Below are 25,181 nucleotides of genomic sequence, written 5' to 3'. Positions count from 1 at the left end.
GATTGTAAGACTCAGTGTCAATGTGACGCTATTGTCCAGAGGGTGTAACAGTACGTCAACAGAACAAATAATGTTCATCTTAACAAGTCATTTAATCTTATATTTGGTCACAAGAACAAGTGAAGGAATCGGCCAAAGAGCTAAGATAATTTGACTCATTTCTAATATATTTCAGCTGATTTCAAGATTTTTGTAATCAAGCGACTTCACCTTGAACAAGGCGATCTGCTTTATTTCAGACGGTCACTTGAGTTGCAGAGGAAAGAAGGCAGATCTTCACTTGTTTTGACACACTGAGGCTCAAACAAGATTAAATAACTAAAGTTAGTGAAGTTAGACTTTTCTTCCAGTGAAGCTGTCACACTCTACAGGCAGGAGGAAAGGTTTTGACATGTGGGGCGTTGCGGCTCAAAGGCTCGTACGGTTTGATGACAGACGGACCGAACCGGTCTCTTCTGAAACAGAGCGTGAGTCTGAAAATATAACAATCCATCTGACACTTTCCTCAAAAATAAAGTAAGTCTTACCATGACCTTGTTATATCTTTAGGATGTTGATCAATGCCAGTGACTCAACTTCAACTCAAACTGACTCAAGGTTTTGGAACAGAAACTCCCACCTACTGGTAATCATCTCTGAATATCTGCAGTGGTGTCAGGAACCAGGGGTGGGTAGTAAGGAACGAGTACTTTTAGTTCCTTTTTTTAAACTGTACTGCTACTCTTTACTCAAGTATATTTTTGTGCCAGTAATCTACTTTTTACTTCACTACATTTGCCATTTATACCTTCGTTACAACTAGTCTGCTCTAAATGTGGGGATTGAGTGTAGGGGGGGGGGGAGGTGAGGAGCTCCTCTACTGCAGAGGCCAAGCTGCCAGCTGCCTGGAAGAAAAATAAGCTCCACCTGTCTTTTGACCACGATGCGATGATGACAGAGCAAAACCCAGAACAAGAGGCAGCTTCCAACAAATGGGAATCCCCAAATGAAAAATGTGAATGTAGAGAAGTTTTCATTCTCTAGTTGACTGACTGAGGTCTTGGTACAGGGAGTAATACTACAGAACAGAAAGTCTGAGTTTTAATTAATTGTATTGTATTCGGTATCTACTGCATTTTGGGGCTGTAATAGGTTTGGTTACTTTGATAATGTCTGTAAATACTAGAGTTAAACAGACTTATATTCTGTTTTATAAAGGGCTAAGAAAGTTTTATCAACAAGTGCTGTTTTTTCATTATTTTTGCACTGGCCCGCACACCCTAAAAAATATTAAAATGGAAAGTAACTTGTACTCTGAGTAATTTATTAACCAGGTACTTTTTTACTTTTACTTGAGAAGGTTTCTCAAATGGTCATTTTCACTGTTACTTGAGTCATTTTTTATATGGGAGTAATTGTACTTTTACTTGAGTATAGATTTTCAGTACTCTACCCACCACTGTCAGGAACTGACACTGGTATTCACCTGTGTTGTACAGATCGTCACTTCTGCTTCTGCATTTTACTTTATACACTTATGTATTTATTGTAGTTATTGTATGAGGATGATGATGATGACTTATGCCTATGTATTATTATTTGTGGTTTGTGTCCCTATGCTAAATGTTGGTTGTTATGTTTTAATGTTGCTCAATGTCTTTAATATTTTTAATGGTGTTCATTTGTGTGCAACACAAATTCACAATAAAGGTTTTATTCTTTCTTTCTTTCTTTCTTTCTTTCTTTCTTTCATTCATTCATATTAAACCATATTTACACTTACACTACATAACATGCTACTTGTGACTCATGACTCAACTGTCTATTGTAATGCACCAATATCAGTCTAATGAGCTGTTGTTTTCTGTCTAGACTCCATTTATCTCCATAACAACTCAATACAGAAACATCACAGCAGATCAATTAAAAATACATCTACACCTGTCTAATGTTGAATCTATAGAGTGATTTCACGTTATATTTACAGAAAAATGGGCCCATGTTTATTGTACTTTGTTAGATAAATGAGTTTCATTCAAATTTTTCTGCTTTTATTTTTATTTAAGTGCACAGAATTGTATGAAATGTGCAACAAAATTCAAGTTTGATTGATTGGATCTGGTATCTGCTATCTGACCCAGTCCAGGTTGTAGTGCAGCGCCCCCTGCTGAGCTTCCTCACTAAAGACTGAATGATTTTCTCTCAAATGACTAAAAGGACTGGCAGTATGCAGCTGGCAGATCTACTCAATGTTTTTCATGTTTTTCAAAGCTGTAAATTTTATATCTGCTGACCCTAAAATAATTTCATTAGTCTGGGTTTCAGTGGAGATTTTTAGTGTCCCATGATGGTCTAAATGCTGCTTCACATTTCTTTTCCACCCTGACAAGAGGAAAATTCTGTGGGAAACACTGGATACTTTAAATTTTTTGGCACGAGAATGGTCAAATTTAAAGCTCCATATTCTCCACTTTCCAGAGTTTTATTTTGTGTCTTGAGGTCCATTCAAAGCTGTGTGTGTGGTGTCATGAACCAAAAACACTCTCAATCCATTTCTCCACGTTCATTTTCCAGCATCTCTCTGAGCCTTACCAAGAACAGGCCGTTTCTGTCTCCGTGTCTTTAAGGCTCATTAATATTAACGACCCCTCCGTTCCGATTGGCTAACCGTTTCCAGAGTGAAACGTGAGACGCCGCGGCCCGGCGGCTACAGGTAGGGAAAACTCTCCGGTAATAAACAATGACAACCGCTCAACCGCTTTGAAAAAAAACACTTTGTTAGTCTATTATTTCTTACAGAAATGATAATGAGCGAACCTTTGTGACGCCACAAAGTTACGGAAGTCCAAACGGCTCGTTTAGAGGCTCGCTGCACTAATATGGATTGTGTGGATTTAGTTTTGATACTTTCACCATGTTTAGATAGACCATCCAACTCCTTTATCATCACAGAGGCAAGGGGAGTCCTGCTTTACACCATATGGGACCTTTAAATGAATATATATATCGAAATACTGGTGCAAAATACTGGCACTCTTAATGATAAAAATATCAGTATTGGTATCAGCCTTCAAAAACCCGTATCAGTCGAACCTGCAGCTCTTCAGACACTTAAATATACTGTGGGACCTGCGATGCCTATAACTTATTTCCTGCATCTAATTATATATTCTGTATAGAAATAGATACAGGAAATTGCTCCTGCTGGACCAATGCAATACGCTTCCCTCTAGAGCCGCTATCATACTGTGTTACGCTACTAAATACTGAATATATGTAGGCTGATATGGTCTTCTGTCTTCTAATTCACTCAGTTTCTCCACTGGGATGATAAAAGTTTCATCTCCTCTTATTAAATGTCCTGCGCTGTCCCTCTGCACTGTGTATGAGCTGCTGCTGTCCCTGTGTAATGTGCATCAGTGTGTGTTGTGTTAGTGTGGAAGTGATCAGTGTGTGTCTCTGCACCTCTGTCACCAAGACAGATCTCTGTACACTTATTATGCCAGTTCATTTCAGTGATTCCTGCCCATGTTCTGAGGCATTTCTTCATAACAATATTACCATGGTGAGAGAGAGAGAGAGAGAGAGAGAGAGAGAGAGAGAGAGAGAGATATTTCCTTTCATTATTTCCTCAGCAGCCTGGTGAGTGAGTGAATAATTACTGGCTTTACACACATCTCACTCATGCGTCACTTTACTCCAAATCCAATTTTTTTTTTTTTACTCCTTGATCTGTGTGTCAGAGAAATGTGTTTCAATATACAGGAAAAAAAAAGATGACAGAATGACAAATGACAAAAACCGCAAAAGAAAACAAAATATGTACTGGCAACTATGACATAATTGGGACCCTGGGAATACATTTTCTTCCTATAAGCTTTTGACTTTACCTACATATTGTATCCACGCTTTACCTATATCCTATTCCCGCTTTACCTATATCCTATTCCCGCTTTACCTATATCCTATTCCCGCTTTACCTATATCCTATCCTGCTTTACCTATATCCTATCCTGCTTTACCTATATCCTATTCCCACTTTACCTATATCCTATTCCCGCTTTACCTATATCCTATCCTGCTTTACCTATATCCTATTCCCGCTTTATCTATATCCTATTCCCGCTTTACCTATATCCTATTCCCGCTTTACCTATATCCTATTCACGCTTTACCTATATTGTGTCCCCGCTTTACCTATATCCTATTCCCGCTTTACCTATATCCTATTCCCGCTTTACCTATATTGTGTCCCCGCTTTACCTATCCTATTCCCGCTTTACCTATATCGTATTCCCGCTTTCCCTATCCTATTCCTGCTTTACCTATATCCTATTCCCGCTTTACCTATATTGTATTCCCGCTTTACCTATCCTATTCCCGCTTTACCTATATCCTATTCCTGCTTTACCTATCCTATTCCCGCTTTACCTATCCTATTCCCGCTTTACCTATATCGTATTCCCGCTTTACCTATCCTATTCCCGCTTTACCTATATTGTGTCCCCGCTTTACCTATATACTATTCCCGCTTTACCTATATCCTATTCCCGCTTTACCTATATTGTGTCCCCGCTTTACCTATATCCTATTCCCGCTTTACCTATATTGTGTCCCCGCTTTACCTATATCCTATTCCCGCTTTACCTATATCCTATTCCCGCTTTACCTATCCTATTCCTGCTTTACCTATATCGTATTCCCGCTTTACCTATATCCTATTCCCGCTTTACCTATCCTATTCCTGCTTTACCTATATCGTATTCCCGCTTTACCTATATCGTTTCCACACTTTACCTATATATCGTGTCGATACTTTACCTATATCATGTGCATGCTTTACCTATATTGTTTCCATACTTTACCAAAATATTGTGTATCATGATTTACCTATCGTGCCCACACTCTACCTATAACATGTTCACACTTTATGTTGTTTTGAGCTTTAGCTATATCGTGTTCACACTTTACGGATATTGTGTCCATGTTTTACCTATATATCATGTACACACTGTAAGAGACTATAAAATAGGAATATGATAATAAAAGTGATTTTTTTATTAGGAAACATATCCAAAAATTATATTTTAGCGACTCAACATATTGGCTATTTCAAATGAATGTCATGTCCAAACACATTGGGCTATTTTTTTTTTTTTAATATTTGAAATACAGCCTACTTATTTTAAGATACTATGTGAATATATATAGCCTATAGCCTATATATATTTATGTATTTACTTTTCTGAGGTTTATGTAAAATGAACGTCTTTTTTGCAGAATGGATTGAGTGTAGGCTATATGCTTATCTGGGATGTGATGATTTTTTTGTGTGTGTGTGTGTGTGTGTGTGTGTGTGTGTGTGTGTGTGTGTGTGTGTGTGGTTTTTTTTGTCTGTGAGGACAGGGGACCCAGTAAAGCTTCCTACCCACCACTGGCTCTGTCAGAATTAATTTAGATGTCATCCCAGCCTTTAGTTTGATGGGGACCCGGGCCTGATCCAGCAGCCTATAATAAACCCGCATGTGGCCGCCTCGGTACACACTGGCACATTGCGGCTGGCTGGCAATCTGACAATGACTTGAATGCTGATCGTGGAAGCTGGGAGATCGACAAAGGAGACAAGGAAGGAGGAGATGAATCGTTTCCTGAGAGGGGAGAATGGAGGGCTGCTGACGGACTGCAGGGAGCTGTCACCCAACAACGCCGCCTCCTCCACCTCCACCTCCACCGCCTCCTCCAACGCCGCGGGAGCCGACAGACACGCGGCCGTGCCCTCGCTCCAGACCCGGGGACCTGTCGGCGTCGGGTCGGAGCCGAGGAGATCCGCGCTGAAACGCAGCCGGGCCGGCCGGGAGGGAAGAGAGGAGCCGGAGGCGGCGGATCCAGCGCCTGCCGTCGCGGTGCGCGGCGGCGGCGGCGGCGAGGTGTGCGTCGGGGTCGGTAAGCAGCAGCAGCGTCGGGAGGCTCAAGGACGCAGCGGCGGTGGAGAAGGTCTGGAGATGATTTCAGCGGCCAGAGACCCCGACAGCAGCGGCAACAACAACAACAACAACAACAGCAGCGTCTCCGATGTGGCCACGGCCTCTCCTGCGTCATGCGCCAAAGGCAAGGAGGAGAGGAAGGGGAAAAATGTGATCCGGGGCTGGAAGAGAGACAGAGACAGGGAGAGGGAGAGGGATGCCGCTCCTCCCGCCGCTCCCGCTCCTCCCGCCGCTCCTCCTGTCCGGACGAGGAAGGAGAAGCCCGGCGATGGCTCTCCTCCTCCCTCCGTCTTCCTCCCGTCGTCCGCCCTGCCCGAGCATCTGTGCCGAGACGGCCCCGGACACTGCGCCCCGGACTGCAGGATCATGGGGGATAGCAATATGAATAACAACAATAACAGCGGGAGTAACGGTGGTAATAATAATAAAACCGGGCTGGACTGTGGAGTAAAGAGCGGCGGCGGCGGCGCTATTGTTGTCAGGCGGCATGACGACACACCGGCCGCCAAGAAACACAGAGGAGCCGAGAAGGTAGGAGCATCTTAGACGGGCTTTTATTGTCTGGAGGCCAATCATAAAAATATATAAAGAAATAAATACACATATACAGCAGCCATCACGTTCACCGCTGGAACCGTCTGCTCTTTTCTTTGCATGAAAACGGTTTCAGGCTTGACAAGACGGTGCGGCGCTTTTATCCTATATAGATAAGATGAAACGAGGAAAAAAAACACATTTATTTTTTCTTTTGGGGCATCACAGTGAATCTTGATATTCAAGGCACACACAGTACTGTCAAAGAATGCAGGTGTGAAGGCCACAAAGCATCCACACACAGCCTGGACACACACACACACACACACACACACACACACACACACACACACACACAGAAGGAATAGTAATGGTGACATGAATGGATGGATGAATGGATGGATGTGAGGTATTGATATTTTTGTGATTGTTTTTGTCCAGCTGCTGTCATTGTTCCCCAGTGCTGTCTGCTGATATTTAACCATGCTGATGTACAGAGCTGTGATTTGAGGAAAGAGGGGGGGGGGTGAAGGAGGGGGAGAAGGAGAAGGAGGGGGGGGCTGTGTCCTCCTCCTCCTCCTCCTCCTCCTTCTCCCAAGCACAAATCATTAAATCCAATCCTCCTTGTTTTACTGGAGATTAGAGGATAAACGTGGGAGAAAAGCAACTATTTACATGGCCGCCGCCGCCACCGCGTCGCGTCCCTGTGGCAACTCAGAACACAAAACAGAAAACATGAAGAAAATAAGAATTTTTACCTCCTTTCCTTTTCCCTGTAAATCCTGTTTTTATTGCATTATATACAGGCTTTTGTTTGCATCTTTCCATTTGGGCAAAAACACCCACTGTGTCAGAAGCAATGAGCTGAACAAACAGACAGATAGGCCTAGATAGATAGATAGATAGATAGATAGATAGATAGATAGATGGACAGATGGATAGATGGATAGATAGATAGATAGATAGATAGATAGATAGATAGATAGATGCATGAGGTTTATTAAGCCAGTCTGAAGTCTGTTTTCCAATAATGTGACAGAAGAACAGGGCTGTTGGCACTTCTGAAATCAGGCCCTGGTTATTGGATTTAAATAAGTCGTCCAGGGAGGAAAAACAGGGAGGAAGAGAGAGCGAGAGAGAGAGAGAGAGAGAGAGAGAGAGAGTGGGACGGATAGAGGGATGGAGGAGGAGAGGAGGCAGAGAAAGAGACATTTGACAGAGCGGGGGGGGATTGGACGTGACAGCAGCGTCAAACGTCCAGCCGCCGTCCGACTGGCAGGAAACAGAAATCAGACGGAGAGGCGAAGGAAACAGAAACGGTTTCCCCTTTTTAATGGAGTGGTTCAGCGTTCGGCTGGCAGAGACAGAGGCAACCCACACGCACACACACGCACACACACACACACACACACTCCTCCTGGCATATGCTGTTGACAGGGAAAGGCTGACCTGCTTTGTTTATTTGTCGATCTGAAGGATTCCCATTCGCTGAGGCCGTGAGGCGAGGTGCTGTCACCCTGCTGACTGTTTCCCCCTCATCAGTCTGGTTTCAGTGGAGAGTTTTAGTGTCCCATGATGCTCTGAATGCTGCTTCAGAGGCTTTTCCACCCTGACAGGAACACAGTTCTCGGGGAAACACTGAATACTTGGATTTTTTTTTTTGGGGCCTGAAAATGGTCAAATAGTGAATATCAGCACAAAAGATCGTCTAGAACAGGGATTCTCAACCTTTTTCATATCAAAGACCCTAATTTAGTCCACATTAAGACCACAGACCCCCATTTGATGAGATTTTGTCTCTCGCACGCAAATCTGAGAATATTTTTTATTGTTAGATATGATTTTGTCCAGAATCCCATGATTATCTGTATTGTAGGTAGAGAGATAACAGAGAAACTGTGACCAAAACAGTCATTCTTCTACATTATCTAATTGTGTTAACTTCTGGTAAATGAAATAATGCTGAAGTTTAACAATTCATCAATTTGCTGGGGACCTCCTGGAACCCCCTCAAGGACCCCTGGTGGTCCCCGGACCCCATGTTGAGAACCACTGGTCTAGAAAAGCAGATAATTATATGGAGGGAACTGGACTGTTAAGTTGACTCAGGAGAATTTAGACATTTTGAGGACCTGTCCTTAAAGTTCCTAAATTACAGGAGTAAAATCTAAAGGAGAGGCTGCTGGTCAAACCCTCTGGATGCTGACCTGCCTCCTCCTTGCTTTTTTTTGTTTATTTGCTGATCTAAAGGATTGTGGAAAAGAAGCGAGTTCAAGCTGCCAGATGGAGAAATGCTTCTTTGAATGAAACTGCATCAGAGGATTAGGAGGTGCAGCACTCTGTCAGTGAAAACCTGAACAGTCAGGAGGTTTATTTGTAAGAAAACTTTGTGCTTTTAATGTGACTGACAATTAAAGTTTGGATATTTTTCACTCAGAGAGTGTTGCTCCTCGTTAATCCCTCTTGATCTAAAGGATTCCCACTATCTGAAGACATGGCAGTCAGCTATAGTCAACCAGGGACTTTATGGGGAAAGTGCTACGCAAGTATGATATATATAAAGAAATAAAATGAGCTTAATGATTGAAAACAGTCGAACAGATGATGAACAGGAAACAACAAATTGTAACAAAATAAGAAAATGTTTAGCGGTAGACCGATATATGGAGCCAATATTGGCCTTTTCTTAAATTTCAGATATCGTGCTGTCAGTGTCGTCCACAAAATTTAAAATAATTTCATTAGGCTGGGTTTCAGTGGAGAGTTTTAGTGTCCCATGATACTAAATGTCTGGATGCTGCTTCAGAGGCTTTTCCACCCTGATGAGAATTAAATTCTGAGGGAAAGTTTGGATATTTTTACTGTTGTACTTTGTTAATCCCTCTTGATCTAAAGGCTTCTCACTATCTGAAGGCATGGTGGTCAGCTATAATCACCAAGGGACTTTATGGAGAAAGTGCTATGCAAGTATCATATGTACCTATAACGAAATTAAATGAGCTTAATGATTCAAAATAGTCCAACACAGATAATCAACAGAAAACAACAAATTGTGAGAAAATAGTAAGAACATGTTGGGAAACATTAGCATTAGACCGATATATTGGGCCGATATTGGCCTTTTCTTACATTTTAGATATTGTCCTGTCAGTGTCGTCCACAGAATTTAAAATAACTTCATTAGTCTGTGTTTCAGTGGAGAGTTTTAGTGTCCCATGTTGGTCTGAATGCTGCTTCAGAGGCTTTTCCTCCCTGACAGCAATACAATTCTGGTGGAAACACTGAATACTGGGAATTTTTCAGCAAATGCAATGAAAACAGTCAAATTTAAAGATCTTGAATATCTAAAAACCCCAGTATCAGCCTTCAGAAGCCACACCAGTCAAACCCCAGCCAATATGATCCAATCTGCTTCTGAGAAAGCGCCCAGCCTGTCATCATCTGCATGACAATAAGACCCACTTCAGTTTCTGTCTGAATATGAATGGCTGGTCTGGAGTCAGTTTCTATGATGCCAGTCAGTCTGTTTCCCTGCAGTCTGCTGAGCGAACGCTCTTCTTCACTGAAGGAAATTCTCTCTCTCTGCATATCTGACTGTTTTATCTGGTCGGACGCTGCATCCTGATAATCCAATACAATCTGCAGTGTGTTTACACGCTCATCAATATCCGGTTATTACTTTGCTCTCCGGTGTTTTTGTGCCGCTGCATGTAAACATCACATCCTGTTTAGTGTGAGCGGAGCAGGAATCTGACTCCTGATACACACTCTGCACACAAATGATCCCGTTTACCGCCGGGTTTTTTTTTTTTTTTTTTTTTTTTTTTTTTTCGCGGTTTGCACAGGCTCCGTTTCCATGGCAACGCTCGCAGTGCTCGGTGCGTTCAGGGAGAGCCGGGATGGAGATATGATGTCGCATATAAACAGCTGATCCTGAGTAAGAGCCGGATCAGGATGGAAACACGCTCCGCTGTGCAGACAGGACTGAGGGAAACTGGATTTCACATGTTGTGGATTATGAGGCGTTAGGTGTATTACAGCAGCATTATGATTCAGTACATTAAGTGCATTGACCAAAACACGACAACAATATGCCACAGTGTATTGAGGTTAAATATCAGATTCATAATACGTCTAATTTTCTGATGTAATCATGTGAGAATAGTGCTTCTAATCTTATAATACGCTTATTATCATTACTTGGACCAATAAACGTTGTAAACTGTTGCTCATTATAAGGCATTATAAGCTCATAAGGCGCATTACTAGTGCATTGTATTAATTTGACCAAAACATGATCTAATAATATGCCACAGTATATTCAATGTGCAAAAAAACATATGAGGTTAAATATCAGATTCATAATACGTCTAATTTTCTGATGTAATCATGTGAGAATAGTGCTTCTAATCTTATAATACGCTTATTATCATTACTTGGACCAATAAACGTTGTAAACTGTTGCTCATTATAAGGCATTATAAGCTCATAAGGCGCATTACTAGTGCATTGTATTAATTTGACCAAAACATGATCTAATAATACGCCACAGTATATTCAATGTGCAAAAAAACATATGAGGTTAAATATCAGATTCATAATACGTCTAATTTTCTCATGTGATTATGTGAGAATAATGCATGTATTCTTATAATACACTTATTATCTATACATGGACTAATAAAGGTTGAGTTTACTTGAAGTGTTGTTCATTATAATGCATTATGACCTCATAAGGCGCATTACTAGTGCATTATAATGAATTTGACCAAAACATGATCTAATATGCCACAGAATATTCAATGTGCAAAAACTTGTGAGGTTAATAACAACGTAACATGACATCAGATTCATAATACATCCAATTTTCTGATATGATCATGTGAGAAGACTGCCTGTATGCTGTGTGCTTATAATACACTTATTAGCATTACTGTCTTGGACCAATAAACGTCGACTTAACTTGATGTGCTGCTCATTATAATGAATTATAAGCTCATTATAGGCGCATTATTAGTGAATTATAATTAATATGCCACAGTATATTCAATGTGGGCTAATAGCAATCTCATAACACAGTCGTATCATAATATTTGTAAAGCTATGCGTCTAATTTTCTGATATAATCATGTGAGAATAATGCATGTGTGCTTTACTTGAAGCATTGCTCATTATAAGGCATTATAAGCTCATTATAGGCACATTAAGTGGATTATAATTAATTTGGGCAAAACACAATATAATATGCCACAGTATATTTTCTGTGGGATAATAGCAATCGCATAAATTCTAACATAATATTTGTAATGCTATACATGTCATTTTCTGTGCATGTATGCTTATAATACACTTATTATCTGTACAAGGACCAGTAAACTGAATTTACTGGAAGCCTCACTCATTATAAGGCATTAATGAATATTGCCTTAACTGGTTTCATATCAGATTAATGCTGTCCGTGTTGAGTTTGGGGTCCAGGTGAGTGTGTGAGTCTCACACAGTGATCCTGACAGGCCGCTCAGACAGACGAGGGGATCCAATCAGAATCTGTCCTCATTTCCAACCAATCCCACATGATCCTGTAGGAAAACAGTGCAGGATTATTATCGTTTACATAGGAGGCATAAAGGGTTTTAGGACAATCCATAACCCTGAAAAACGTATTATTATTATTCTACCTTTACCTGTGGGTCTTTACTTCAGAATCAGAAGCACTGTCATCTTTATGTATTCAGTTAGTCAGTGTAGGATGCGGGGTTTGACCAATATGTTTTTTCTTTTTTGTCACTTTAATTTTGATTGTCTTTAACATAGTTATACAAGAAACACTTTGGGAATTACAACTCCAATAGTCTGTCTTAACACTAACAGTCTCATTCTAACAGAGTACAAATATCATTTCCATTTTCAGTGTCTTGAATAATGTTAATTTCAACCATTTTTTTTCTCAAATTGTTCTTCTTGCAATCTCAAAGTATACGTGAGTTTTTCCATTAGGAAGATTTCTTTGACAATATCCAGATTGTCTCTGGGCAGGAGGCTCCACTGTGAACCATTTCCTCATGATTGCATTTTTACTAGCTGCCAATAGTATTCTAACAAGGTATCTCTCCCTCCCAGGTATTTATCTTTTAGATAATAAGGCACGTGATTTCCCCATATGGGTTTTTGGTTTTGAAATTAAGGCCGCTGATTGTCGATATTCTGTGCTGATATTTAGTATCTTCATATCTGACCAAATATGCTTGACTATAAAAAAGGGATTTGATTGAGGGTCACAAAACAGAAAGATCTGTCAGTGACAACAGCTGTATTGTGTTTTACACTATGTTGTGATCACAGACAGTCAGATAAGACAGAAAGTTGGCTTTTTAACACGTTGTTGAGAACAGATCTATACTAGTGATGGGACGATTTATCGAAATTCAATATATCGCAATAAGAAAATGTGACAATCCGTATGGTGGGTCAGGAACATGAATGGTGATATCAGCTCCATGTTATTCTGCTGTAGTAATCACTAATGAGACTCTTGACCATCACAGTTTCACAAGTTCTCCATCCAAATTATATTATTGTCACTTTGTAATGACATTTTTAAATTGTTTACATTCTAGCAGCCAATGGCATCGCTAGAAAGATTTGAGTCTCAGAAATAAACAGAATTCTGCACAGTCAGACTTTGTTGTCACTGAACATTTATTGATCACATCGTATCCTGGTTGTATTGAATCCTGAACCTCAGATCGCGTAGCAGATCATCCCATCTCTAATCTAGACCCTGCAGAAGTACGTCAGCCGTGTTTGTGAAATGGGAATATCAGTCCAACAGGAGGAGCGGTGCTTTCCACAGACTTCATAGTTGGACAGGATCTCACGTACGAGGGAAGAAGGACAAGCAGACGGCTGCTAGCAGCAGGAGCGAGGACACGACCGGCAGCATTAATACCTGCTGGAGGCGGCAGAAGTGTTTTCATGGCAGTGCAGCAGATAGGGCAGATCGTAGTGAGAGTCCATTAGGTGTCTAAGTATCAATGCCAACCGGTCTGAAATAGCTCCGTGGTACAACTGCACTCCCACACACTCTGCGCTGCCAGGCTTTCCTCTGCCTCCATTCAGCAGCCGCCGCTGCAGGAGGAAATACAGAAAAATAAGAAAGAGGCACGATAATAACTCTCCCGAGCTTCCACCAGAACCTGAACACTCATCTGTTCGGGAAACGCCTCTTCCCTTCCCTCCGTGTCATCTTAAATCATATCTTGTTCCTCTGTGCGACATGGAGGGAACAGGATGGTTCTACAGTGGTTCTCTGGTTCAGGTAGTGGTTCTCGCTGATTCGTTAAAATAAAAAAACTTAGAATGTAGGAACGACTCTGAATAGCTAAACGGACGGTGACGAATCACCATCGTCACCGTCCGTCCAGAAAAAGTTCAACTGGGTTCAGCTTTATGTCTGTCAAAACGGATGGAAATTTGATGGAGACGGAGCGTCATCAGTCCTGTCCGGACAACAGACAGCTCCCATTGAAAATGAATTGAAATGAAACAGTGAAGCAATGAGACGGACAGACACAGATCAGTGCGCCCGCCGCCTAACTCCAACCATATTTGACCTGAACCCCGTCTCCATGCACCGCTGTGTAAGGCATTATCTTACAAAATAAACAGTGAAAGTTGTAAGGACATGGATGGAGCCTCAATATGTTTACAAAGACTTTGGCTGCTTTTGGGGTGGATTTTCAGAGAGTCAAGCAAGAGGGAATTATCTAATTAGCTCAGTAGTGAAGAAACTGAAGAAATGTTGGTCAGAATTGATCGGTACGATGGAAAATGAATAGGGTCCAGGTCGAAAAAGGTCAGAGTTATGCTTGGAGTCATTCCTATGTTCCCAGGGTCCCATGTTCCCCAGATTTATATGGCACATAATGGGAACATGACAAAGGGTCCTAATGTTCCCAGGGTCCTATGTTCCCCAGCTCTATATAGCACATAATGGGAACCTGAAAAAGATGTTCCCCAGCTCTGTATTCGCTTAATATGACTTGGGCTATTGTGGGAACTCGTCAAAGGGGTTTTCTGTTCCCCAGCACTGCCGTATGGCTCTCAGTATAACAGGCCTACACTTGAGGGAACTTATCAAATGGTTGGAGTCATGGAATCACCAAAGGTCATAGCTTAATGCTTCCTTAGGTGAAAACTAGCCTAGTATACATGTTTTTGAATCTAACTCTCACACTTCACATCTGTCTTCTAACTGATATAAAAAACATGACATCATGACTTAAGTATCTAATTTACACAATACCCTAACACAGTAGGAGGGTTAATGTGTTAACAGAATATTGAACTGGGGAACATAGGACCCTGGGAACATAGGACCCTGGGAACTTGGGACCCTGGGAACATAGATTCGCTCCTGTTATGCTTTACTGGTTGGAACATTTCATGCATTGTTGAAAGGTTCCTCACAGCACCAAACTGTTCTATGTAGAATCATTTGAGCATAAAAACCTTTCTGCAGTGGTTCAGGCTACAAGCCTTTAGAACCATTTTCTGGTTCTATATAAATCTGTTTGTTTCACCTCATCATGTTCCCTTCTTCTATCTTGTTTTATGGAACAAAAAACTTTACCTCTCCTTGTTTCTCCTTGTTTTCATTTCTTTCATTAGCATTTGCACAAAATTAAAACAACTAATGAGGCTTTTAAAAGTTTAATTGGCAATTTGAGTCTTTGGTTTGAGAAAATGAAAGTGCTTACAGGCATTTTTGAGATACTGAATCACAAACTTAAGGTTAAGATTTATTTTCAAAACTATTTAAGCGAACAGTGTTTTCTGTTGCAGGCTGCAGTTCTGTGGCTCTGCGTTTGGTTCCATCATGGAGGAACATTGGAGAACTGGCTGTTAGTTAATAAAGTGTAAATGTGTATCAAACAGCTAGAAGCAGAGAGCAGCTGTTGCAGCTTGTTGTGGTGTGGCTGTAGATCCATTCAGTAACGTTCTCAGTAAAAGTGAATAGTGTGATAAGGTGGATTTGTTTCCAAATGTAGGTTACTGTGACACAGTAAACTGTCTTGTCTTTAGCCCTAGTCTCTACTCCAAAACATGAAGAGTTGTAGCTTGAGAAGAGTCAGCTCAGTTAACCTGAACAAACTGTTAGCTAGCTAACTAGCCAGCAAACACACTGATGTTAATGTGAACATGCTAATGCTAGCTGCTACTACAGTAGATACGTTAGCTAGTGTGCTAATCAGATGTGTTAACAACAAGACAGTGATGGTTAGCTGACCAGATGCTATGGTTAGCTAGCTAACAAGCTGACATTATCTAAACACTAAATCAATCAGATGGATCAGTGATGAAATGATCAGTTCAGTCAGAAACAGACAGAAATTAACCATCTGTTCAGTTCTGTTGAGACGGACAGAAACACAGTCAGCTGTTCACAGAGCTGAGGACCTCCAAGATGGCCGCCAGAGGAGGGTGACATCACCAGAAAGATCTCTATATCTGTGTGAATTCATTATGAAAGCACTGCTTGTAATTATTGCAACTCTGGGGCGTTATTTTGTGCAAAATTGGGCAAACTGATAATTATTCTTAATGGTTAATTTGCTCTAGCAGTGTGTCAGTGTTGAATTCAGAGGAACCAGTTGTTAGTTTTTTTATATTTTAGCGTTCAACAGTCTGAGTTATTATGGCGGTGAGTAATGACCACGTTTTTCACTCTGTCAGTCTAAATGCCATTAGAGCCTCTCATTCACTAAAGGGAAGTGGTGTGTGTGTGTGTGTGTGCGTGTGTGTGTGTGCGCGCGTGTGTGTGTGTGTATGTGTGTGTGCGTGTGTGTGTGTGTGTGTGTGCGTGTGTACATACTGTGATGTGTTTAGGCGCAGAGCGCGGCGCCGAGAAAGAGAGAGGGGAGATGAGAGGCAGGAGAAAGAAAACGAAAAAAAAAAAAAAAGATGGCTACCGTTCGCAGACACACACACACACACACACACACACACACACACACACACACACACTCACTACACAAACCACAGATCGTCTGCACATTCACACACCGCCACACACAATGCCTCCTCTTTCAGCAGCCCAACAATAAAGACAAGGATGATTTCTGTCTGGGAAAAAAACTGTCAGTGTGGCGGCTCACTGAGGGGATTTAATAGGAGAGGAGGAGGAGGAGAAGAGGAGAGGAGAGGAGGAGAGGAAGGGAAAGGAGGAAGAGGAAAGGAGGAGAGGCAGGAAGCACAGACAGGGATGGGGGAGAGGGAAAATGGAGGAGGAGGAAGAAAAGAGGAGGAGAGGAAATGAGGAGAGGAAAGGGATTTAAGGAGGAGGAGGAGAATAGGAGGAGAGGAAGCAAGGAAGGGGAAGAGGAAGAAAAGAGGAGAGGAAAGAAGAGGAGGAAGACAAAAGGAGAGGAATCAAGGAGAGGAAAGGAGAGGAGGAAGTGGTAAGGAGGAGAGGAAGCAAGGAAAGCAAAGGTGAGGAGGAAGAGGAGGATGGGACGTAATTCCGAAGAGCTCCAACTGTATTTTTACACACTTTTTAATTTTGTATCATTTTGGATTTTATTTCATTTTATTTCACCACTTTTTCTTTTGAATGTGTTTCCTAATTTTTCTTCTTTTCATATATTTTACTATTGTTGTTTTTATGCATTGTACTAAATGATGTATAGGTTTATTAGTAGTAGTCATAGCAGTATTTTAATCTCTTCCTCTGTTTCCTCTGTTTACACACACACACACACATATATATATATATATATATATTCTTCTTATTGTTTGGTGTGCGAAAAAGACAGGACTTCAAGTCTTGTGTCTCTTGGTATTAGATTGTATCCAGTATCACCTCAGTATCAGACACTGGTACCGGTGTCATGGGATCATAAATCCCTCATGGTAAAATCACTTACATCAAACAAATCAATATCATCAAAGTCAGTTTTACAGCTCCAGAGCTGAGGGAGGAGGGAGGAGGACAGAGGGATGAATGGATGGATAGATTGATTAAAATTCTTTATTGGCATTTTTAAACACATACAACCGGGCTCTGCAGACTCAGAGACACATAAAAATGTGACTGAAGATTAAAAAATAGGGATAAAAACTAAAGATAAAATACATTCCCCTTTGTTTAATTATACATATTAGAGGCGGAATTAATTGAAACTCAGCTGCCTCCCTCTTGATGAATTTGGGTAAATCCAGCAGGACGGGAGGTAGGAAGCTGTTTATGGAGGAAGGATTAACCTGAACACAAAGCACCGCAGACCAGTGCAGAAAACATTAAAGAAGACCTGCTTCATATTGAATTGCACTTCATTTTCTAGGAGACATAAAGTGTTTTTCTCTCCATCTACACCTGCCTGTCTGTCACGACTGAAGCAGAGTCAGTTGGTGAAATCAAAGCTTTTATCCAGATTCACCTATTTTGTGGAAACAGTAGCTGTTTTGTATTTATTTGTTGTTGTTTTTATTCTCCTTTTGCCTTGTGATTTTGTATTTGTTATTTTGTGATTGGGCGTTTTGGCTTTGTGTGGTTCTGTCATGTGATTGTGTGTGTGAGGAAGAAGCGACACCATGCCGGTCTTTGTTGTTGTGTCACACAGAGGTTTGTTTGTTAGTCCGTATGTGTTTCTGTACCTGACTGTGAGGAAGGATATTTTAGCATTTTCCTTTGTGATTTTGTCTTGTTATAGTCTGTAATTTTTATAAGTGAGGAAGAACGGGAGATACAGGACAGATTCTGTCTTTGTGCAAAGCTTGAGGGAACACATGCATATTTAATATTTTATTGTTATTTTGGTCTTTGTGTATCGTGTCCCTGTGTGGTTTAGTTAAAGGGCGAATCCTCGAGATCCTTGTTTTGTTTTGTTTTTTAATTCAGTCTCCATCTTTGTCCCTCAGCCTCACTGTGGTGTTTCTGCTCTGCTCTTCCCACAGATCACCTGTCAATCAAACAGTGTGGGCGGAGCTTGGGTTTTCTGTTGCTGCAGTTTGAGTTTCTCTTCTCTCTGTCTGTTCAGCCATGGTGGCTATCACTGCTCATGCTAACTACCCAGTTCTTCTTCTTCTTCTGTTGATTCCAAACAAACCGGAAACGTAAAACGCATCACTTCCTGTGCGGCAGAGGATTTTCCCCAGGAAAGAGCGACCAGACACCGGCTGTTTAGAACAGACAGAGGAGAAGCTTAATTAGCGTTAGCTTGCTAATCTCACGTAACAAAGGGGATAAAGCTGTTGAAAATAAAAATGGAGGACAGAGTTAGCTAGCTCTACTCACTCCTTAAGAGGACGAGGATTCTGTTCTGAAACAAATAAAAAAACGTCGACAAATAAATGTACAGAAGAAGCTTGTTTTTTTGTATATGAAAATTAGGTTTCTAGATAAAATGCTTAAGTATTGGTATTAAATGGCAGGCTATTTGAGTTTGTATCTGAATTACAAAAAAGGGGCAGGTACTGTAAGTTTTTCTTCTTTCTGCTCCTTTCCGGTCATGGTACGTATATACTGTGTATGTCTGTGTATATGGGTATATGGATATGTTTATATGTATATAAATAGTTATACATAATATACATACATACATATACACATATATACTTTGGATGATTGTAATACGCTGCCATGAACGAAAAAAATATCAATCAATCAAATGGAGGATATGCAGATACATAGTTTGGAGGAGACACACAAACCACTCAAAATAATAAAAAAAAGATATATGCATGTTCAAAACAGCGTCCTATATGACCCCAGCCTCATTGTTTTTTTTTGTTTTTGTTGAGAGAAAGTAGAGTGCTACTCATCCACTTTCCCCATCCATCTACATTTCTCCCAGTCAGTCATTGTTGTGTTTTTTTTAAACTGTGTACTGCCGGATTTTTAATTAAGAAACTGTGTGAGAGAAGATGATTTGGTAGAAGCATTCAAAGCGCAGGGGAACGGGCGTGTTTTTTTTTTGTTTTTTTTTATATTGTTATTTTGTGGCGTGATTCTACGTTCAGTGTGATTTGCTCCGTGTGTGTGTGTGTGTGTGTGATGGAGTGTTATTCTGGGATGCGGCGGGCGGTTTGAGCGAGGAAGGGCGTTAACGGCAGAATAGAAATCACAGGGGAGCACGAATCTTCTTTTATATTTAATTTGCTTTGTGATTTGGTCTAGAAATCCTTGGTGGTCTCTGTCAGTAACCGTGTGTGTGTGTGTGGGAGTTAGCAGACGGTTTGAGAAAGCACAGAAGACTGTCTGTCTTTTGTTTTATTGCTATTTTGCATTTAGCATTGTTTATCATAATACTAACATAACAAATACAGTGGATAGTTTAAACAAAACCTCTTACAGTACCAGAAGTATAATTTTTTAGCATCAGTGACCCTGCAGGAATTGAACCCCTAACCCTGCAGGTGTTACTGCCTTGCTCTACCCATTCAGTCACACAGGGAATTGAACCCCTAACCCTGGCAGCTTGAGGTACTGAAGAAGAAGAAGAAGGATATCTGAGGGATTTTAAAGGAAAGCTCAGAGCATCCAATGTCTTTTTTCTCTCCGAAGAAACAAAAAAAAAATCATTTCATTTCAGATTCAGAGAGCGACCTGTGCGACTAACTGATTGATCTTCATAAAAACACAATAGAGGACAACTCGTTTATCTGGGAAACCAAACGCCACGCAGACGAGCTCCATTTGGACTGACAAAGCGCCGCTGTTTTCTCAAGTATTTACTGACTTGGCATCGCAAGGATTTTTTCTTTTTTCTTTTTTTTTTTTGAGTGTAGAAATCACTCAGGAGCATCATGCAGCCAGATCTGTCAAGCCCGTAATCTTTATTGAGTCATAACGCGGAGAAAAATCCTTCATTGCTGATTGCTCCTGTTCTCTCAGCAGCATTATTTCCCAGCGCTGTAGTAGCTAACTGGGACTATACTAACTGCTGAAGATAAGAGAAGAGCTTTTAAAGGCACCAAATTACAAGTAACCATGGTGATGACAATGGTTAAGATCGCTCACAGACTTTGGAAACTGAAACTCTGTTTTATGAAGCTCTGCTGGGGCAAAAAAAAACAGAAAATAAAGAGCAGAATAGACGTGTGATATAACGTCGGCCATAGCTGGTCGACAACTGGCCACTGTGGCTGATAATTATGTATTGTCATTAAAGGAATACCCAGAGGTTTCTGTATCCTGTTGGTCAACTTATCTATAAAGTGATGAGAACTCGACACCAAAATTATTGACGTTCAATTATATTATTGACAGGTTCAAAAGTGAAAGTGAAACTATTTGAAGACGTTGATTCAAAGTTCACATTTAGACCATATTTCACCTGGGTTTTTACACCGGTGTCTAAATGTGAACATTCAACGTTCAAGACAGGAAAAATAAAGGCAGAGAGAGAGAGATGGGGGGGCGACATGTGACAAAAATCCACAGCCGGATTCAAACCGCAGACATTGTGATTATGAGGTCTGCGTCTTAACCAGTAGGCTACCGGAGCATGCTGCACTTTGCATTAAATATTTTAGTATATAACCCTTAGTATATACACCACTTAACTATGCCAGTTGTAGTCAAAGCTGTACCACCTAAGTTCAACCATTTAAAGTTGTATGTCCCTCCCTTAAAGCCAAATGAAAAACATAAGTCCCTCCACAGTACTTAAAAAATTATTTGACGTGCCTCCTCCGTTTTGCACCCCCCCCCCCTCATAAATAACAAACAGTTCCTTAGCATACGCTATGTTCAGTGATAGTAGCTCCATGCTAACTCTTTAGCGTACGCTGTGTTGAGTGATAGTAGCTCCATGCTAACTCTTTAGCGTACGCTGTGTTGAGTGATAGTAGCTCCATGCTAACTCTTTAGCGTACGCCGTGTTGAGTGATAGTAGCTCCATGCTAACTCTTTAGCGTACGCCGTGTTGAGTGATAGTAGCTCCATGCTAACTCTTTAGCGTACGCCGTGTTGAGTGATAGTAGCTCCATGCTAACTCTTTAGCGTACGCCGTGTTGAGTGATAGTAGCTCCATGCTAACTCTTTAGCGTACGCCGTGTTGAGTGATAGTAGCTCCATGCTAACTCTTTAGCGTACACCGTGTTGAGTGATAGTAGCTCCATGCTAACTCCTTAGCGTACAACAGCATCACTGGCATCAACAACATCGGTAAATAGCATTAGACCTACATTAAAAAGGAAAGTTAGAAATTGTAGTAGCCTAGCTTTAAAGCTAAACTTTATGTAATGATGACTTTATGTAAATGATAAGCGGCCAAGTCGTGTGTAGCAGATTGGTAAAATTTACACAAAATGTGACATAAAAATAGCCTACTGTTTTGAGCAGGGACTACTTTCCCTGTTTCCATAAGAAGTGAAGGTGGTGGGTGATGGCAGACTGAGTCCAGCTAAATATCACTCTACACAGGCATGTATTATGTTGCCCTCAGGCTGTTAAAATCTCATTTCCCATGTTTCCTTGTTTATAAAAGACATAAGTGACAGAAATCATCATTTCTGTTGTTGCAATTACATTGAATAGGGTCCAATAATGTTGTCTTGTTACTGTCACTCTGAATAAAAGTGGCAGCTAATTGGCTAAGTTGAAAACTGTGAATTGTACTCATGACAAGATAATATGCAGCTATGTGTTTGTTGGATCCAGAACATCCATAGGAAAATCTACACTGAAAACATTTGTACCAACTTCTCTCTCCATGAAATAGACTGATGGATCAAGGTGAAAGCTATGATAATTTATTGATTTCACCTATTAAAACTACTTGAATCATGAAAGGGAGATGTAGATGAAGGGGAGGAAACAAAAAAAAAAGGGAGACAGTTGAAGAATGATTTGTGAAAATGTCTCCTCTTCTAAAATCTCTTTCCAATTCTAGTCTCCTTTATGCAGCAGGATCCAGCATTCAAATTGTCAGCTGCCTGCTATTAGCTGGTTGGATTCACTACAGTAATAGTAAAATGACAATAATAATCCTTTTCACTATTTTCTTTTAACTAATATCTCTCTGACCCTCCTCCCTTCCTGTCTATAGGCATATTCAGTGCAGCTATGGACCTAAATTTGATTGAACTGAACTGAACTGATGTGGCAAGATAGCCCAAAAATTAAATCGAACTGAATTGAACTGAACTAAAATAACAAATTGTCCCTTTCTCCAATCTTTAACCTACCTTCTCCTCTTTCTCCAGGTGGATCCCATGTTCACAGTGCCCGCCCCCCCGGCTCCGGGCCACCCCGGGGCCCCAGGAGCCTCCCTGCCCTCGGCCCCCTCCTTCTCCCCTCCGGCCCTGCCCCCCTCCAACCCCAAGCAGCTGGCGGTGAGGACGAGGTCTATCGGCACCAACACCCAGGACGGAGGCGTCCCGGGGGGGCTGGAGGGCGACTCGGCCTGCCTGGGGCCCTGCCAGCCCGGGACCAGCGTCAACCTGGAGGGCATCGTGTGGCACGAGACCGAGGAAGGTGAGCAGGGAGGCTGTTTTAATCCTTTGAGCTTCTTCTAATGTTGCCCAACAGTGTGTTTGTACCCACATGCTAAGCTAAAATTTGTGATCAAAACGCAAAAGAGTCCAGTATGTTCTTTGTGTGGTAAAATGTGTATAAGCAGGGACCCATGTCACTTTTCTTTTAATGTTTCTATGTGATACTATATGTTTTTATGTTGTGATATGTGATTTATACTTGCTGCAGCACAAATCGCCCATCTGGGACAGTAAAAATTGACTTGACTTGTAAACAAGGTGTTAAAGACAATGAGCTATAGACAACAAAACTCTACATTTACATATATGGTGTTATACTAAGCTACCGTCAGACTGTTAAAATCTCATTTCCCATGTTTCCTTGTTTATAAAAGACATGGGGGACAGAGAAATCATATTTTTTGTTGTTGCAGTTACATTGAATAGGGTCCAATAATGTTGCCTTGTTATGCTGCTGCAGCTTTTGCCAAGTCGCTCTGAATAAAAGTGGCAGCTAATTGGCTAAATTGACAACTGTGAATTGTACTCATGACAAGATAATATGCAGCTATGTGTTTGTTGGCTCCAGAGCATCCATAGGAAAATCTACACTGAAACATTTGTACCAACTTCTCTTTCCATGAAACAGACTGATGAATCAAGGCGAAAGCGATAATTTCCCCTATTAAGACGACTTTAATCTTGAAAGGGAGATGTAGATGAAGGGGAGGAGATATATACATATACCATATAGGAAAATCTTTTGAGCTTCTTATAACAGAGTTTCTGCACCTAAACGCTAAGCTGAAATAGATGATCAAAAAGCGAAAGAGTCCGGTATGTTCTGTGTTCTGTGGTGAAATGTGTGTAAGCAGGGGGGGGAAAACAAGGTGCTGAAATGTGAAAATGGTGGAAAGGAAAGCAGAGACAGCGTCTGTACCTGCGCGGTGCGGCGAGTCTGAGCTGCTCTCGTATGCGGAGGATGAGGAAAGTCTTATGGCGGAGTTAAGTCAAACACAGGCAAATAAAAAAAAAAGCCCCTTGTCATGCCCCAGCGAAGGCCAAGATGGCTGAAACGCATCAGCGGCTTTTTTGATCTCCCCAAGCCTGACTTGACTTCACTCTGACAGAAGACTTTACTCTTCCTCCCCATACAAGAGCGCCTCGATTTGTGGAAAAGCCCAGACTTACCGTGCCAGGCACTCTTTCAGGTACAGTGGCTTTCTTTTCCACCAGTTTCATGTTTAAGATTCGTGGTCCACTGGATGATATGGTCTATTGCTGAAGGAGTCCCAGTTTTAACTGAATGCAAGCTGCTGCACTTTTGCCCCATTTCCAAATCTCTAAGAGGAAATGTTTGAATTGGATGTCACCAGGAATGATCTGCCTATTGGACTGAGGGAGACTAGACTGATTCGGTTTGGTTCTACTCTCTAACAGTAAAGACAGCATTGCCTGCAGTACTAATGCAGAATAGACGCAGGATAAATGCATGAAGGGGGACTTGACTTCGCCGTAACAGGAGGCTCTTCATTAGAGGCTGCATGAGGACATTATTGAGCAAATTTCTGACAGCTCATGGGGAACAAAACAATTACCGCTGGGAAGAGGCAACTGTAACTGAAGAGCAACCGAGCAACGAAGAGCAACTGAGCGAAAAGTGGGGCTTCTACCTCACGAGTAGACTTTAGGTTTGAGTGTCTCTCATCGGCAAAACAGAATAGCAGTGGAAATTTATGTATTATATTATCTCTTGTATGTATTCAGCTCTTATAAGCCCACACGGTAAGATCATCACTACCACTTTTGGGAAAATATGAAATTAAAAAGCTGCATAATTCAGCTCAGTTCGCCCCCTAAAACACAAACAAGGTTAAAGCTGCACCAGGCAGGATTTTTATGTAAAGCCGCAGCGTCTTCTCAGTCTCTGCAGCAGAGCGGAGCGTCTCATCCCCACTAACTGAGCCGCTGCAGATTCTCCCTGTTTGTCCAAATTAAATTCGGCTGTCAGTTTGCTCACTGGTGGGAAATCTTCTCCACACACAAACTGACCGATCCAAATTGAAGAGAGAAATACAAAAAAGTGTCTCCTAAACAGCAGCAGAGAAAGCTGGACTCACCTCCACCTCGCCAGACACTGAGACAAAGATATTTAGTTTACTGACCTCAATCTTACAGGGTGTCTGGGCAGTGAAGTCCTCAAAA

General features: G+C 41.3%; 1 protein-coding gene across 1 annotated transcript in view; it reads left to right on the top strand.

Moving 5' to 3' along the window:
• The first annotated feature begins 5,615 nt into the window (after positions 1-5,615).
• Positions 5,616-25,181, top strand: part of znf608 (zinc finger protein 608) — a 41,659-nt gene continuing 22,093 nt past the window's right edge. The window contains exons 1-2 of the mRNA XM_071514631.1: positions 5,616-6,494; positions 22,707-22,977. Coding sequence (XP_071370732.1) covers positions 5,616-6,494; positions 22,707-22,977 — 1,150 coding nt within the window. The remainder of the gene's footprint in view (positions 6,495-22,706; positions 22,978-25,181) is intronic.

This window comes from Centroberyx affinis, unplaced genomic scaffold (assembly GCF_046629955.1).
Source record: "Centroberyx affinis isolate AG114_WGS23_722 - 3 ecotype Tasmania unplaced genomic scaffold, CSIRO-AGI_Caff_v1 ptg009448l_1, whole genome shotgun sequence".
NCBI classification, from domain to species: Eukaryota; Metazoa; Chordata; class Actinopteri; order Beryciformes; family Berycidae; genus Centroberyx; species Centroberyx affinis.
This window is presented reverse-complemented; position numbering and strand designations above follow the sequence as displayed.